At 42.2% G+C, this 17,354-nt stretch overlaps 1 protein-coding gene across 1 annotated transcript in view; it reads left to right on the top strand.

The window, feature by feature from the left end:
- Positions 1–17,354, top strand: part of POLR1A (RNA polymerase I subunit A) — a 2,269,619-nt gene that overhangs the window by 1,383,324 nt on the left and 868,941 nt on the right. The window contains exon 22 of the mRNA XM_044062330.1: positions 3,042–3,207. Within this exon, the coding sequence (XP_043918265.1) occupies positions 3,042–3,207 (166 nt within the window). The remainder of the gene's footprint in view (positions 1–3,041; positions 3,208–17,354) is intronic.

The following is a 17,354-nucleotide window of genomic DNA, read 5'->3' as shown; positions in this document are numbered from 1 at the left end:
CATAAATGTTCTTCCAAACATTAATGGCATGAAGATGGGCATATGCTTTAGAGTCCCTTACATGTTTAACAAAGTAAAAAAAATCTAATATTACCATGTTTTCTTGTTCTATCATGTTTCACAAATATAATTCATGCTTTGTAATCCCACATGTATTTCTCAGTTTCCGAATTGCTGGTTTTATTCCTGTTGATCTCCATCTCCCAAATCCAGTCTCTGCTTCATTTCCAACATGATGCCAGTTCTTCTTCTCAACCCTTGTGCTTTTTTTCTGTCTCTGAAGCATCACTAGCACGGTCTCTCTGTGGTCTTTATTATCAAAAGAACAAAAAGTAGAATCTCCTTCTGTTTCATAGTTCACATTTTGTTGGACAGATTTTTGTATTTCCTCCTTAGCATGCTGTGCATCAGAAATTATTTTGTCCCTTCAGGAAAGAATATTCTGATAATAGCTGGTTACAGCAGCTTGAATTTCATGCCTGCTTCTCAACATTCCCAGATTATTGGAATAAATTTACTCCTCTTCTGCATAGTGGACAATGATAATCATTTTCCAGAAACACTCTGTCTCCCACTTTTAGTACTTTGTCCTTCTGCCACAGTTTTGTCAGACTCAATTCCTTCTGCTGGAAGGATTGCATCTTCACTGATAAAGGTCTAGGTTGTTTTCTCATAGCCAGGTTTGGAGCATACACACAGTGTGCACTTTAAATTAACAACCCCTGCTGAGAAATACCAGGCCAGTTGCTTATTTGTGCCTTCATAAAATTAAAACATAATAAACACAGCATACAAACCACGGGTCTATATCAGAACATCGAAGTATTAAAACTTTGAATGTTCTGATATCAAACACTATTCAGCGAATGCTAAGAATAGCAAAGCTGCAGAACAGCGAATTATTTCCTCGGGAAAGAATTTGGTTGGCCGTTTCTGTGGCTTCGCTATTCTTAGTGCTGTGGTGGAAGGTTACGGGTTGGGTTCAGGTAAGTATGCGATTGTTTGTACGTTAGGGTTAGGGGCGGTTTAAGTGAGTTAGGGTTAGGCCGCGGGTTAGGTGTGTGTGCGATAGTGACAGACTTTAGGGTTAGGGGCAGTTTAAGTGAGTTAGGGTTAGGGCGCGGGTTAGGTGAGTGTGCAATAGTGATGGACCTTAGGGTTAGGGTTTTGGTAAGTGGGTAGATAGCAGTGTATGTTTAGTTTAGTGTAGCGTTAGATGTAGGAATTTAAGTGTATGTGTGTAGTTGCTGTTTGTTTGATATGTTTGTGTTGTGTGTGTGTGTGTGTTTCTGAGCAGCAAATTTTTTCCATGGGAAAAAATTCGCTGTTCTGAATGTTCGATATTTTCACGTTTAGATGTTTTGGGGCTGATGAAATAGCGTTCGCTATTTTCATCTTTCGATAACGTGATATAAATGCCAAACCACAACAAAAAGAACCAAGCTGTTCAACTATCTTGATTTAATACAAAGTTCTTCTGGTATCTTGGCCATTCGCTTTCTCAAGATAAAAAACAAAGTGCACAGCAACACATTTTATGTAGGATGAACCCAGTTAAATTAGTCACATAATTAAACAATTACGTAATAAAGTACCCACAAAGTAGAAAAATGCAATACCCCATAACATCCAACATTACCTAATAGTAATTATTACAATCATGTATGATTAACAACATAAATTACTAGAAAATTATAAACTTACAAATAGTAGCTAGTGTGAAACTATTATTAAAAATTCAAGTTAACTTCCAAATTCACACCCCTGGGACTAAGTGTTTTATAGTTAAGAATAATTTTGCTTTCTAATTCATTCAGCTTGCTGACAAAGTCACCCCAAATAAATAAATAAATAAATAAATAAGGCTGTGTCAGAATGCTAAAGAAAAAACTAACAACTAAACCAGAATGGCTCTTAGGAAAATGTTCCGCTACAAGCCTTTTGGATTTACTGTTCCTAATATCCCCTAAACGTTTCAGAATTTGACTTTTCTTTTAGTCTGTCCCACATACCTCTTGACAGAATTACACCCACAACCAGTGATGCATATAACCCCACAAGAGTTATAGTTTAGTCTGTCTTTCGAAACAGACATTCTGCTGTTTATTTTTGTACCTGACAAGTTCCTGATTTTATTACAAACCTTGTAGTGCCAACATGCAAATGACTCAATGTTGTTCCAGGTGTATTCCAGACTCCATTTGATAAGGAGAAAATTTTATTTGTGGATTTACTTAAAGAATGAGAAGCTAAGTTGGCTAATGACAGAGTTGTGAAGTACTTATCTGAAAAACAAATATCTTGAAGAATATCTTACAGCAGTACTGGTATCCTTTCACCTTTCTGTTATTATTTTGACATACCCAAAAAGCTAAGTATAGTTTAAGACCTTTGCATTTGTGTCATGACTTGCACGTAGTGTGAGCAAATTTACCCTTCATATTGGCTTACAAGTCAGTCAGTGGCACTGGGGCAGTATCATGAGAGGGATACAACCTGCCATCCAGGTATATTTTTCCCTTAAAGGAAATGACTGAATGGTAACATAAAAATCATTTAAATTATTGAAAAGTCTTTCCGCCTCTCTGATTTCTGTTGTTACAGTGAGTTCTTTGTATAAATATACTGAGAATTCTGCTTTCACTTACTTCAATTTCTTGATTGTAGTAATTTCTCATAATAACCACATAATTTTCTGCCAGCTAGACTATTGTGCTGCTAGTGCTAGTTGCGCAATATTTTTTTGCTCATGTGGAGTTGGTGAACGCTATTCTTTTTTACAGTAATGCATTTTGCAAACCTACTGTAGATTAGCAGACTCCTGTGGTTCAATACAGTGTTGTGATAACTTATTTTCATTTCATATTAAGAAATGTTAATTTTAGCTTTGAATGATGTTAATCATATATTGATATATTGAGCTTGTGCCTCTTTCAAGGCCTGGTTTACCTAGATTTCTAAATCTGAAGTTTCCTGCATCATTTGATAAATGCTAAACTCAGTGTGAATGTAATCATATAACGCAGTCTTGTTTGATTCAGATGCATCATAAAACACCTGGAAGGGTTGGTAGTTCAGTATGATCTGACAGTTCGTGATAGTGATGGCAGTGTAATGCAGTTCCTGTATGGTGAAGATGGCCTGGATATACCAAAGACCCAGTTCCTGCAGGAAAAGCAGTTTCCTTTTTTCGCAGAAAATTATGAGGTAATTGTTTTTTTCTGTTCTTTTCAGTGAAATTGAATGCTACAGAATATAACAAATGCATTAAAGCCAAAATAACAACAATGGAGGAGTGCAAGTATATTAATAAAATAATATAAAATACATTCTTTAATACAGCTGCTGTTAAGGCAAGTGTTTCACAATTCTGTCATCGTTTCTTAGGGATTACTCCTGGAGTATTCTGTTTGGTTTGAGCTGCAGAACAGTTGTCTATTAATGACTAAGAATAAACTTTCAGAACAGAATTTTGCAGAATCTCTTATTCTGTTTTGAAGCTGATGGTCCCTCTATTTCCAAAATTTAAAGTAATTTTTGGTATATGTAATAAAATAACAGAACTTCACACTTGGATATCCTCCTATATAACCCTGATATTGTAGCAGTCACAGAGACTTGGCTAAAACTCTGTATTAAAGACTCTGAAATATTTCCATCTGGTTATATTATTTTTAGAACAAATCGACCACAGAAAAAAGAAGGCAGAGTTGCTCTCTTGCACTCAGACCAGCTCAAAATCTCCCTTTATACTACTATTATACCTGCATTCCAAAATGCAGAAATCCTAATCACATTCCTGAATCTAAATAGTTGCAAACACCTTATGCATCACAACTCTGTATATCACACCTGGAAATAACATCACCATGGTTAACAATATTTTCTCCTGGCTGTCAAACACCGTACCACAAGAAAAAATAATCTAAGGAAATGCGAATACAGACTGGCCAAATATTTACTTCTAATTTCCCAACTTCCTCCATAAATTTGTATAGTTTCTATCAACTTATGCCTAGTCATCATAGTATTAAAAACAACAGCACCATATGGTTTATGACCCTGACAAATATAGTTCCTTAGGAACCCTTAGTGACCACCACCCATCCTTTAGCAACAACTACTTTACATCAAGTCAAATAACATGCTTACAGATCGGCTCACAAACTACCAAGGTTTAACCCAGACACCTTCATAAATAACTTAAAAGCTGTTAACTGGGCCTTCTTAAAGTCTTCCCCTAGATGAAGCCATTCAGGAATTCAATACGGTTTTCATGAACACACTAAATGATAATGCACGCCAGCGACATAAGAGTGAGCTTTAGCTATGCTCCCTGGCTTACCACAAACAGTAGAATCTTTATGCAACAAAGAGACAGGGCATGAAAACGCAGCAAAAACAAAAATCTTCCAAAAGAAAAAAATGCTTCAAAGAACTTGGAAACCTCACCAAAAACAAATCTCTCTTGATAAGAAACTTTACTACCATGTCTTCCGAAATAAACTGCATTACAACCCTAAGAAATTCTGGTCTTTAGTATAAGAAATACTGCCCCCTTAATCCAAAAAAATTCCCCAGCCCATCACAAAATAACTCATCTCTTCAAACAGCTCACTAACTGCTCCAAAATAACAATAACCCCGCCTGCCTTTTACCAACACTTCTCTGTGATGTACCCGTCCTCACAATTTTCCAGATCTCCCTGAAAATCTACAGTAGTGCTTCAACAAAGTCACAAGGATTGCAGCTAATGACAAATACCATACTCCTCACTGTTATGCATTCAAAGCATTAAACTGGCTTGAGTTACCTCATCATATAACTCGCATCCAGCTAGTCGAATCATAAAATTATAAAACATTGTAAATAAGCCTGCTGCACACCCTGCTTTTTATATATAAATATATATATATATATATATATATATATATATATATACACACACACACACACACACACACACACACACACACACACACACACACACACATATACATACAGTGAATATAAAAAGTGGCCCTGTTAAAATGCCAGTTTTTTGTGATATAAAAAATGAGACCACAATAAATCATTTCAAAACTTTTCCCACCTTTAATGTGACCTATAACCTGTACAATTCAATTGAAAAACAAAGAAATCTGTTAGGGGAAAAAATATAAAAAATGAACGTACAATATGCTGGTTGCATAAGTGTGCACACCTTTAAACTAATACTTTGTTGAAGCACCTTTTGATATAAAAAAGAATATATACAAATGTAGGATGGTGGTATTGTCACTGTGGAATGAGGAATAAACCTTTACTGTGATCCAAATGACCCTGGTTCATCTAGCATCCCAGGTGCTGGAGTAGCTGATAAGAGGTAAGAGAAATAATGAAGTTGCCTGCTTATTTCTCGTGGGTAGAGGGGAGAGAAGGCATGCTGGGGTTGATGGGGCATGCCTTGACTAGCCACCGGAGGAGATTGGGAGCAAGCAATGTAGGAGGGAGAGGCATAAGAAAGGCATCACTGCAGAGGTAATAACCACATCCTTGTAACACCCCATTGCACCCCTACACTTAAGTCATCCAGCACATGTATAGGAAAGTTGGAGAAGTTTACCTTCAAGCTTACCAGCCAGATGCATTATCAGAACCCTTGCGTATCTGCTCCTTTTCCATTTTGAGGGTATCTAAAGCTTTATAGCGGAGAGGTCTTCTCACCTGGAAAGTAAAAATTCTTCCACTGATTACTACCTCACAGGTATGTCTTAACTGCAGTTTGAAGAAATGTTATGTACAGAGGATCTAAAGTGAGTGTAGGCTGACTCCTGCCAAACCAGCCTGGAAAATATTTAAAAACAAATTACATGATGGCCTCCTACTCGTTCTTTTATTTATTTTATTATACTTTATCTCCTTCATTGTCACAGGAGAACTAAGGCCTCTTCTAGAGCTTTACGGTATAGCAGAGAAATTCTGTTTGATGAGACACCAGTCTATCATGGCATTCATGTAGCTGCATATACACCTGGCTAAGGACAGTTTGGAGGGTCACCAGTTTTTCAGCATTTACATCTTTGGGATGTGTGTTTGTGAGGGTGGTAGAGCATTTATCCATCTCTCTTTCAGCCACAGAGAGGACATGTATGTTCCGCACAAAAGATATTCCATTTGAGAAATAAATCGGGGAACCAGATGTTTGAGTAGCCTTATCTAATTTACCACTGTGGCCTTCTTTTAGTAACAGAAAAATCTACTCCTTCTGTCTAGAACAAACTCTGTTACTGTTGTGTCACATATTGGAATATGTGGATCTAGATAAGCATCTACACACCCCTTGCAATCACTCTTTTACAACAGTGAAGTGATGCCAAAGACATGTCAGATTTTTTTATGGTTGCAAAAAAAGTTTGGAAAAGAGCATTGAAATTTTGCTTTTTTGCCTATCCTGACATTGTTCATAGTGCACTTTTACCCTGTCTGCCTACCAACTATGATGTCCCCCTCTACTGGGCACCCATTCATTTCCCAGTGGTAGTAAATCCACAGGTAACACTGGGGCAGGAGACATCTGGGGTGGGGTCTGTCATAAAGGCAAGTGTATGGTTGTCCCTTTGGATGGCAATTACACCTGTACTGTACTGGGGCAATTTCTTATTAATGGGGAACCACTGGGTAGAGTCTAATTTATGGGAAGTTTGATGGCCAGGAGCCATGGATATAAAAGGCACCTGGGGAAAAAAATCGAATAAATACACAAATACTGTGTATTTTAAAGTTGTTTCCAGTTGTCTTTTCTTATTGCAAACCCAAAGCATTCAGTGGGAGTGGACATAAAAACATGCTACTATTTATACATTTCCATTAATTTCCAGTTATGATTTTTAGTTGTAGATTTCTATTCGAAACATGGTTTTGGATTTGATCTTTGGATCCAGTTCGGCCACTTTTACTAGCTCATGGATCACTGAAAACACTCAAGCCCCTCCATTTCCCATAATGCCTTAGTCCCTAACATACCTCAGATCTCATTTGCCACCTTAGAGTACAGACGTGGTCACTGTTTCTGCTCTCAAGTTCGTAGCATTTTTGGTAGTGCGAGTCTGTTTTTTCCTTTAGTTTATCTCTGTAAAAAACTTCCAACTTTCTTGGAATGCTCTCCAAGACACCATCAATTCTAGACCTTCAGACCTTCATCAGTAGCATCCTCGACCTGCTCTTCCAAAAGCTTTACTGAAGCAGACATCAACAGGATGATGAGGAAGTTTCTGTTGATGCAGATGCAAATGGGAGTTCTTCCTGATCCGACCCTTTCGGGTCCAGAGACCCTTATTAGTACAACCCCCCCTCCCCACTCACTTTTTCTGCAATCCAAAATCTGGTATGGGAGTTGACTGATCCGAAGGTTCTAGAGTCATTCACATCAGATCCAAAGATACTGGTATCTTCAACTCTGGTGGCATTTCTGAGTGGATCTGTTCCAAGTGCCTTGGAGCTGGACTGCTCTTGGAGTAGAAGCATTGGTGGCAGATTCAAGTTGTTGGAGTTGACTCCAAAGATGTCTGGAGCCGTCTCTTCTCCTAGGAGCCTCTGCGTTAGACAGCTTGGCTCTTACTCCCCGTTTGAGTGCACTGCTTTGGGGAGGACGGAGCTTATGGCCCGTAAGAATGCTTTTGCAAGAGCTGTCAGTTTCCCTCTCTCCAGGGTATTCAAAGTAGTGGAGAGAGCTTTCTCTATCCCTAGAGCTTGACCTTTTCCACCTTCTTCAGCTCCGACCACCCTAGCCCATTCGTCTGTGCATTGTGAGTCTAAATTATCCAACAGGGTATGATGATTTCTTCTGACACTTCTCTGGAACATTCCACCAAAGAGGTTCCCAGGAAGAAAAAGTACAAAAGGAGGCACATGGACTCTCCTCAAGAGTCCATCACATAAGGTACTGACTTCGATGAGGAGGAAGGGTCCCCAAATCACCACCCAACAATGTATCATTTGGAGACATTCTGGAACTCCTGAAGAAAAGGGGTGGTTGGCCTCCTGCCAGCCCTTCCCAAGAGGAGTCTGGATTCCTGGAGGCTTTTGCTGCTAGCCCGTATACGTCCTGGGTAACTCCACAAACTGATGAGCTCATTAATTTGGTCTCTCGGCGGGTGTGGAAGGAGCCTGATGCCATTGAATCAGTCCCCAAGAGACCAGACAGAGTCCTGTCACCACATAAAAACAGAACTTTTTGGAGCAAGATAGTACTGGTTGATGCCATGGTTGTAGCAGCAGCCATAAAGAAGGAACTAGCACAACAAAGTTCCTCTGTCCACTCCCCTAACAGGGAGTCTAGGGTGATGGACATATTTAGGAATCATCTTTATGCTTCAGTGACCTTTGTCCTTCGGTAACTGAACTATCTGGCACACCTCACAAGACTCCTGAAGGATTTGATTAAGAAACTTTCCAGATCTCTCTCTGGGACCACTGAAGCAGAGGGCACTATTGCATTGCAGTTGGCTACCTTTCAGTCCATTTCCAGTTCATCCATGAGGCTCATCTCACACACAGCAGAAGGTACCTCACTGGTGGCAGGTTCAGGTATTTCCATCAGAAGGCATGGCTGGATGCACTTGTGTGATTTTGCTGAACCCTTCAAAGATTCCTTTGTCAGTGCTTCCTTGACGGAAGTTCCTTATTTGGCCCCAAGGTAAAAGACTCACTCTCTTGGTGTGAGCTAAAAGATAAAACCTTGTCAGCTGTGGGCATAAGTTTTTTGACCCCCCTCAATGAACTTTTTCCAGGAATCAACATCATGGTCAAAAGATGTTCAAGAAATCCAGGGTCCCTTCCAAGATCCATGTGGAGACACTTCCCCCAGGGGCAGAGGGGGAAACGCTAACGGAAGATGACACCCTCATGGCAGAGGTGATCTGCAGAACCAGGGATTTAGAGATGCTATCTCTGACAGATCATACCACCTCTTCTGAATGGAGGCCCGACTGTCCATCTCTGGAGGCAGTTGGTAGTCTTCTATCTCTGCACTAGAGAGTCTGGTTGAAAATTACAAAAGATTCATGGGTGCAGAGGATAACATCCAGAGGTTATATTGTACCATTTTCCTGTCCACCCCTGTTAGTTTAAAAAAATCCCCAATGTTCCACCCAGTCATAGAGAGGCAGCAGTACTAGAAATAAACAAGCTGCTAGAAAGTCATCCAGCAGCTCCCTCCAGACCAGAAAGAGTCCGGAACTTTCTCAAGATTCTTTTTACTGCCAAAGAAAACAGGGGACCTGAGACCAATTTTGGATCTCAGCAACCTAAATCAGTCAGTTGATTACACAAAGTTCTAGATGGTCATGGATCAGTACATTCTGCCTTTTCTGCACAAGGATGAGATATGCTTGATAGATCTGCAGGATGTGCACTATCATATTAAAATAAGCAGCTGATCCAGGAGATAGCTACACTTCCGGCTGTGAGCCAGTCATTACCAATTCAGTCCTCTACCCTTGGTCTCACTACACTCCCCAGAGTGTTTACTAAGTGTATGGCAGTAGTGGCAGCTCACTTGAGGCTGCAGGGATTCTGGGTGTTTCCATCTCTAGATGACTGGCTCATCACCGTTTTGACCAGACATCAACTGATCCAAGCTAGAGATTATGTACACCACTTATGCCCCCATCTGGGCATGTCAGTCAGTTACAACAAACCTCACCTGGAACCAGCACAGACATTAAAATTCATTGGTTCCTCATTCAATACAATCACACAAACAGCAGCTCTTGTCTTGTCAAGAGTTCAGACTATTCAGTTCCAGATCAGAAAGCTCATCCAAAACTTTTCTGTCTCAGCTCGATTTCAAGCTTTGGGGTTTCTGTTAGCAGCAGTCATCCTAGTACCGTTGTCAAGGTACCATATGAAAATATTGCAGTGGACATTAGCAACTCAGTGGTCCATTCTTTATTATCCCCTGTCCAGTCAGATAAAAATAACTCTGGCTTGCAAAAACAATCACCTGTGGTGGATACACTCCAGGCAAGTGCAAGAATGATGTACCTTTGTTCTCCTGCAACCCAAGGCCATAGTGACCATGGATGCCTCTCAGATTTTGTGGGGGGTCACTTCCTGGGAAGGACAGTCTAAGGCACGTGGTCTCCCAAAGAGGCCAACACATGCATATCAATGTCCTAGAAACGGGAGTTGTTCTCCTAGCTTTTTAGGCCTTCCAATACAGTGTCCCCATGGGATTCAGACAGACAATATTTCAGTAGTCTGGTACATCAACAAACAAGGGGGAACCAAATCTTATTCCTTGTGTCGAGAAGCTTTGAGTGTGTGGCAATGGGTGACGTCATCCAGTCGATTTCCGATAGCAGTACACTTTTGGGGAAGTCGAGCGTGATTGCATACAGGTTAAGCTGGTTTATTCTGATGCCTCCTCACAAGTTGTCTCACAACATGAGCAGAGAAAATATTCCTTCTATGGTACAGCTGTGCTGTGCCCTTTTTGCATCCCCTCAACAAGTGCAGCAGGTTCTTTGCCCTCATCCCCCCACCAGGGGAGTCATTGAAAGATGCTCTACTTCATGATTGACCCTCCTGTTCTCCTTTATGCCTACCCCTAGTTACCCACTAATCCCCAAATTTCTTCAGAAAGCATCTTGATTGAAGAGCACAATAATCCTCATTGTCCCTTACTGGCCTCGTCAAATTTGTTTTCACTTTCTTTTACCTCATTTTCTTTGTCCCCCATGGTCTTTGGATCCAACTCCAGACCTGCTGTCTGACTTGATAGGCTTTATTCACCCAGGATATCCAGGCCTAAACTTCACAGCATAGTTTCTGCAGTTCCATTGATTGCTAGACAGCCTAGGCTGTCCTCCCCGGTCTGTCACATTCTTTTATCATCCTACAAAGCTTCCACAAGGAAACTTTACAAAAGCAAATGGAAAAGATTTTAATTTGGGCACAACAAAAACAATTCCTGTATCTAAAGGTCTGGAATTTTTCGCTTCAGTTTTCAGTGAAGGGGCTAGCTCTTCTATTGTTAAAGTACAGTCAGCTGCCATCTCCAGGTTTCATATAGGAGTAAATAATTCTTCACTATTGTTCTCCAAACTTTGTAGAGCTTTTCTAAGAGGAACTTTTCTCCTTAGACCCCCCCCCCCCCAGTTAAAGACCCTACTCCTCCTTGAGAATTAAATGTAGTCTTGCAAGGTCCAACTTAGTCTCCTCTTGAACCTTCAGCTAAAATGGAACTAAATTTTCTAACCTGGAAAACTGCCTTTTTAGTAGCTATTACCTCTGCCAGAAGAGTTTTAGAATTGCAGGCCTTGTCTTCTAAGTCCTGTTATTTAATTTTTCATAAAGATGGAGTACCCTTTAGAATCAATCCCTCCTTTCTTCCTAAGGTGGTGTCAGAATCTAGTGTCAGTAAAATCAATCTGCCAGTCTTCTTTCCAAATTTTTCTAACAAGGAGAGAGTCTATGTTACACTTATTGGATGTTCACAGGCAATTACGGTTTTCTTACGTAGAACAAAAAAGTTTAGAAAAACAGAACAACTGTTTGTGGCCCTTTTAGATTAAAAATTGGGCAAATCAATTTTTAAGGTGACATTAGCTAAATGGTTGGTTGATTGTATTACCTTTGTTTAAAATAAATTGGACATGTCTTTACCCAAAACACCAAGAGCACATTCCATTAGATCTGTGGCTACTTCTTCAGCCTTGTTTTCTTTATCTTCTCTAGATGATGTTTGTGCAGCTGTGACTTGGGCTAATCCTCATACTTTCATTGCTTATTACAAATTGGGTCTGGTTTCTAAGGGCAGAGCAGCATTTGGCTCAGGGGTTCTCAGAAATATCCTTCCTTAGAGTTCTCCCATGGTTTAGGTAGTTGAGAACTCTGTCCCAATAGTTGAGGAATGAATGAAAATGAACATCAGATAAGGAAGTTAAGTACTCACCATAACATTCCATCTGTGTTGTCCATTTTCATTCTTCTGAACTACCCTCCCACCAACCCCCTCCTTGTTAACTTTTGGAAGAATCAGAGATGCTGAAGGAACATATTTTGCTAGTTATCTTACAATTTTATTCCTTCACAGTGCTCTACAGATGTAAGGGACAGCAAACATGCTCTGAGATATGTTAGGGACAAGGGCTTTATGGGAAAGAGAGGAGCCTGAGAGATTTCAGTGATCCATGAGTTAGCTGAAGCGGCCCAGTCGGATCTGAAGATCGGGTCTGAACACAAAAGTTGAGGAAGAATGTAAATGGACAACACAAATGGAACGTTATGGTGAGTACAGAGCTTCTTTTTTTTGTATCAGCCATACAAGAAAACAGTTTTACATCCATGGTTGTTCAAATCTGCACCCATATTAGTTACTGTTTATCTTTTTAACTTGTAAGTCTAGTTTTATCCATAAGGATCTTTTACAGTTTTAGCCTCGACTACAGCAACAAGATCCATGGCTCAGAGATTGAATATGTAGTCTTCATGTACACACACAAAGTAGAAGACAGCCATTTTGGCAGTATGGTGTTTACTTGGTTTCTTCAGAAAGCAAGACTGAAAGTTTACTCTAAAAACTCTCCTGGCAGGCAGAGAGAAAAATGTGTAAGGCATAAATGCTGTTGAGTTTTGTGTGGGCAGATGTGTGTAAATAAACTGTATAAGTGAGGTGTAATGAGTTAAGCAGTAGCAGCTGATTATGGAATAAAAAAATTGAGAAGGATGTGGTAACCCTCTGCAATACAAGGGAAAAAGTATCCAAAATTTTAGGATCCTTAAAGACAAGGGCAATTTTGTAGGAGGTAGTCTTGTGCCTGTGGAGAAACATTTCTGCATCGGTTGCTGTCGCTTTAGGACTGCCATCAGGTCGTCAGTAGTATAAAGTAAGGCAGCCGACGCCATTACATCAGTCTGTCTTGCCGTGGAGCCCGAAGCAGAACCATTTCGCACGAGTGCTGGTTGGCTGCTTCCTGAGTTTCGTCTACTGAATTGAAGCTGAAGTCATCTAAAGCTAAGTACCCCGGTGGGGATCTTTTTTCTTGCAGTAACCAATGTCAGAAAAAGTTAACAATTGTCTCATCTGTGGAAAGCAAATACCACACAGAGACTTTCATTCTTACTGTGTCACTTGTTTAGGCCCAGACCACGACGTCCCCCGCTGTCGCTTCTGTGCTTTGTTCAGTGCCAGAACTATCAGTCGTTGGGCCCTTATTGTAGCTAGATATTTTCGCTTACAGTCCTCATACTCTAATATGGCTTCGGTAAGTTATCCAACAGCAGATCTTCAGACAAAACGTATAGACAGAGACAGACCGCACAGGTCCAAACCTACCAACAACGCTCATGTTAAGCTAGTCGTCAGTTCTCCGGTCCTCAGTGAGGCGCTTTCACAGCCCCTGATACCCGCTTCTGTGGATTCGCAGGCAGCTACCGAGACCCTTTCATAGTCTGCAAAGCTCTTCTTTGACTAAGGATCCTGCAGTCATCTCTACCTTGGATGGGTCCGGAGCTGCTGAGCAGGCACCAGCTTCCGAGGAAGTACTTTGCACTACTGATTCTCGACACAAATCGGCGTCTTCTTTCGCGGCTACTGTTCTTTCGAAAACGACTGAGTTTCTTAGGCCCAGGATACAAACCACACCCAAGAAACAGACGACCCAGTCTCAGGCACCTGCTTCCTTGCCTCAGTCTTGAGCGCTTAAAATAGCGGAAGACCTTATCATGCTGATCAGGGGAAGCTAAGCTACTCCCTCCAAAAGGAAAAGAGATCTGTCCCCTGTAGTTTTGTCTGAACAAGAGTCTGATGACTCTGATGCATCTGAATATGAAGACTTGCAACCCCTCTCTACTTATGAGGATTCTGATGCAGAGGATTCCATCCCTTCAGCCTCTCCCCCAGAGGATTTTTCCTTTGGGGAAACCCTTCATACCTGAAGGGAGCATTTCCATTGGGAGAGTCAGGACTACCCTCAGTCTAAAAAGAGACTCAGGGAATTCTTAGATCTTCCACAGCACAGACCTTTGGCCATCCCCCCAGTCTTTGATGTTGTGGAGAATGTTTTCCTGGAATCCATCTCGACTCCTGACACCCTTAATCCTGCACCCAGAAAACCAGACAGGTACTACAGAGTCCCTGACTCACACAACTTTCTTTTTAAAAATCCTACTGCTCACTCTGAGGTTATTTCTCAAGGACCTAAAGGTATTAAAGCAACCTCTGCTAAGAATCCCACCCCCTCAGATAGGGATTCCCGAGCACTAGACAGATGGGGTAGAAAGTATACAACTCAGCTACTCTTGCTATCAGGACACTAAATTGTCAGTTCCATATGCTAAAATTTCAGCAACATACCATGGATCTCCTCAAACAAAAAATGTCTTCCTTTTCTGCTTGTGCAGAATCTAAAGCGTTACAAGAGTTAATGCATTCTGCAACTCAAGTAACTAAACACACCTTGCACTGTGGTTTTGATGCCCTAGAAGTTTCTTGCAAGGCAGCAGTCACCGGATCTGTCATTAGAGGGCATGCATGGCTTAAGGAACACCCCTTGCCAGACCATGTCAAATCTAAATTGTTGGATGCCCCCTTGCACAAAGACAACTTATTTGGCACCAAGGCAGAAGAGGTCTTAAAAAAGATGGAAGAAAAAGCAAAATGTATGCAGACAGTTAAGGACTTTTTACAGGTCCAGCCACCCTGGTTCAGCAGACATTGTCCCACCAAGCACTGGTCCTTTCCTGCTCCCTCTAAGCCAGCTCATCCCAGACCCTGGGGAAGCAGACCCCCCCTAGACAGCAGCCACAGGGAATGCAGAGATCTAAGCAGTGGGCTACCTCCACTTCAAAACCAGGGAGTTCTAAGCCACCCACTTATGGTAAGAACTCTCAATGACTCACCTCCACCCCCTCCCTCTGCCCACCTTCACTTACCCATAGGAGGAAAACTCTCCTTTCACGCAAGCACCTGGGTCACCATTACCAATGACCGCTGGGTTCTCAACATACTGTCCCAGGGATACAGATTTTTTTTCCACACCCTTACAACCCCAAAAGGGTTCCCAGATCTACCTCCAAACCAGTGGGCAGAGGTGCAAAAACAAGCCCTTTCCCTGCTCTCTATGAGGGCAGTAGAGCACATTCCTGCAGAACAGAAAGGCAAAGATTTCTAATACAGACTTTTTCTGGTACCCAGGAAAAAGGGCACCTGGCTCCCCATCCTCGATTTATCCATTCTAAACACCTTCCTGGTGATCCCAAAATTCAAAATGCTCACCCTCCAACAGCTGCTACCCATGCTGTCCAAGGATGCTTGGCTAGCCACTCTGGATCTAAAATAGGCCGACCTCCACATTCCTATCAGGGAATCATGTGGGAAATATCTCCATTTCAGAGCAGGATCTCAGCACTTTCAGTTCTCTGCATTTCCCTTTGACTTATCTACTGCTCCCAGAGTTTTCACAAAATGTCCGGCTCCAGCCATTGCCTTTTGCAGACAAAGGAGTATCCAGATTTACCCATACTTAGACGACTGCCTAATTCAGGCAGACAGCCAGGAAAGGTTGCTCAAGCACCCGGCCTTTGTAAAGTCCCTACTAACCTTTCTAGGGTACACTATCAATGAAAATAAATCCTAACAGGTGCCTACTCAAACGATTATATTCCTGGGAGCAAGCCTGGACACAGCATCCCTGATGGCATTCCTTACACCAGAAAAGCACATTTTCCTGACAGCCTAGTTCTCTCAACTAGTCACCAGACCCCACCTATCTACAGGGAAGATCATGCAAGCTCTTGGGTTCATGGCATCTTGCATACTACTCATTCCATATGCCAGACTACATATGAAACTTCAATGGTACCCAAAAAGCCTTTGGTGTCAACACTGTCAAGACTGGGAGACTGTTATGCCTATAATTCCTTGCCTCAAAAAAGATTTTCTTTGGTGAGCAACAGCATGCTCCCACAAGGGATTACCTTTCTCACCACCACCCCTGCCACCCAGACCCTCACCACAGATGCATCAGACTATGCCTGGGGTGCTCACCTGGATGTCAGGTGCATACAGGGCCAATGGAGCACACAGCAAATCCATCTGCACATCAGCCAAAAAGAGATGATGGCTGTCCAGCATGCCTTGATAGCTTTCAAGCCCCTTCTCTCTCCAGGGGCTCTCCTGATCAAAACAGGCAACACCGTTGTGATGTGGTATATCAACAAGCAGGGAGGGACTCACTCCTACCCACTATGCAGGTTGGCCATGACCCTTTGGCACACAGCCTCTACCATGCAACTCCACCTGCTAGCACAATTCCTACCAGGTTCTCTCAACTCTCTGGCAGGCCAGTTAAGCAGAAATCTTCTGGACCCACACGAGTGGCAGCTCAAAAGAAAACCCTTCACTCTAATAACTCAGACATGGGACACCCCAAAGGTCGACCTCTTTGCCTCCCACACCAACCATCAGCTCAGCAAATTCTGCACCAGGGAGCATCACTGCATAGCTTGGAAAGTGGATGCCCTGTCCTTCCACTGGGTTAGTCCATCTGTCTATGCTTTTCCTCCACTACCTCTCATCCCCAGGGTGCTGCTCAAGATAAAGGAGGAAAAACCAAGGGCAATCCTTATAGCTCAAGATTGGCCTCACCCGCACTGGTACCCCTTGCTGCACAGCCTGTCCCCACTGCCACCTTGGCATCTTCCTCAAATTCCAAACCTCCTGACTCAGAGGGAAGGGGAATTCATGCATCCCCAATTGCAGACACTCATTGTAGCAGTTTGGCTTATTCCCTAACCCTCGATCATTCTGTCAACCTCAGTAAACAGGTTCTAGATGTCATACGTGAGGCCAGACACCCTAGCACTAGGAAGTCTTATGCTGACAAATGGAAAAGGTTCAGCACCTGGATTCAGGCCAAGGGAGCCAGCACCACAATGGCCTCTCTTTTTCCTCTATTAAAATTCATGTCTCTGCTCATTTTCCCACTGAGCAGCCCCTTTTCTCACACCCTTTGATCAAACAGTTCCTAAGAGGGGCTAACAACTTGAGACCACCCAGAAGAGCACCAACCCCAGCTTGGGACCTTAACTTTGTGTTGGAGAAGCTCACCCTGCCCCCCTTCGAGCCAGCTTCTTCTGCAGAGCTAAAATTTCTCTCCCAGAAGACAGCCTTCCTTCTGGCCATCACTTTAGCCAGAAGAGTCTCCAAGCTGCAAGCACTCATGGCTGTGGAACCCTTCATCATCTTCCATGCTGACAGGGTATCCCTCAGGACTAACCCAAGGTAGTGTCCAGTGTGGCTCTCAACCAATCCATTCATTTGCCCACCTTTTTTTCCTAATCCCCAGCACAAGGAGGAAAGGATCCTG

This window comes from Protopterus annectens, chromosome 2.part1, assembly GCF_019279795.1.
Source record: "Protopterus annectens isolate FY-2018-M chromosome 2.part1, PAN1.0, whole genome shotgun sequence".
NCBI classification, from domain to species: Eukaryota; Metazoa; Chordata; order Ceratodontiformes; family Protopteridae; genus Protopterus; species Protopterus annectens.
Note: the sequence above shows the minus strand (reverse complement) of the source record. Positions and strands in the feature narration are given on the sequence as shown.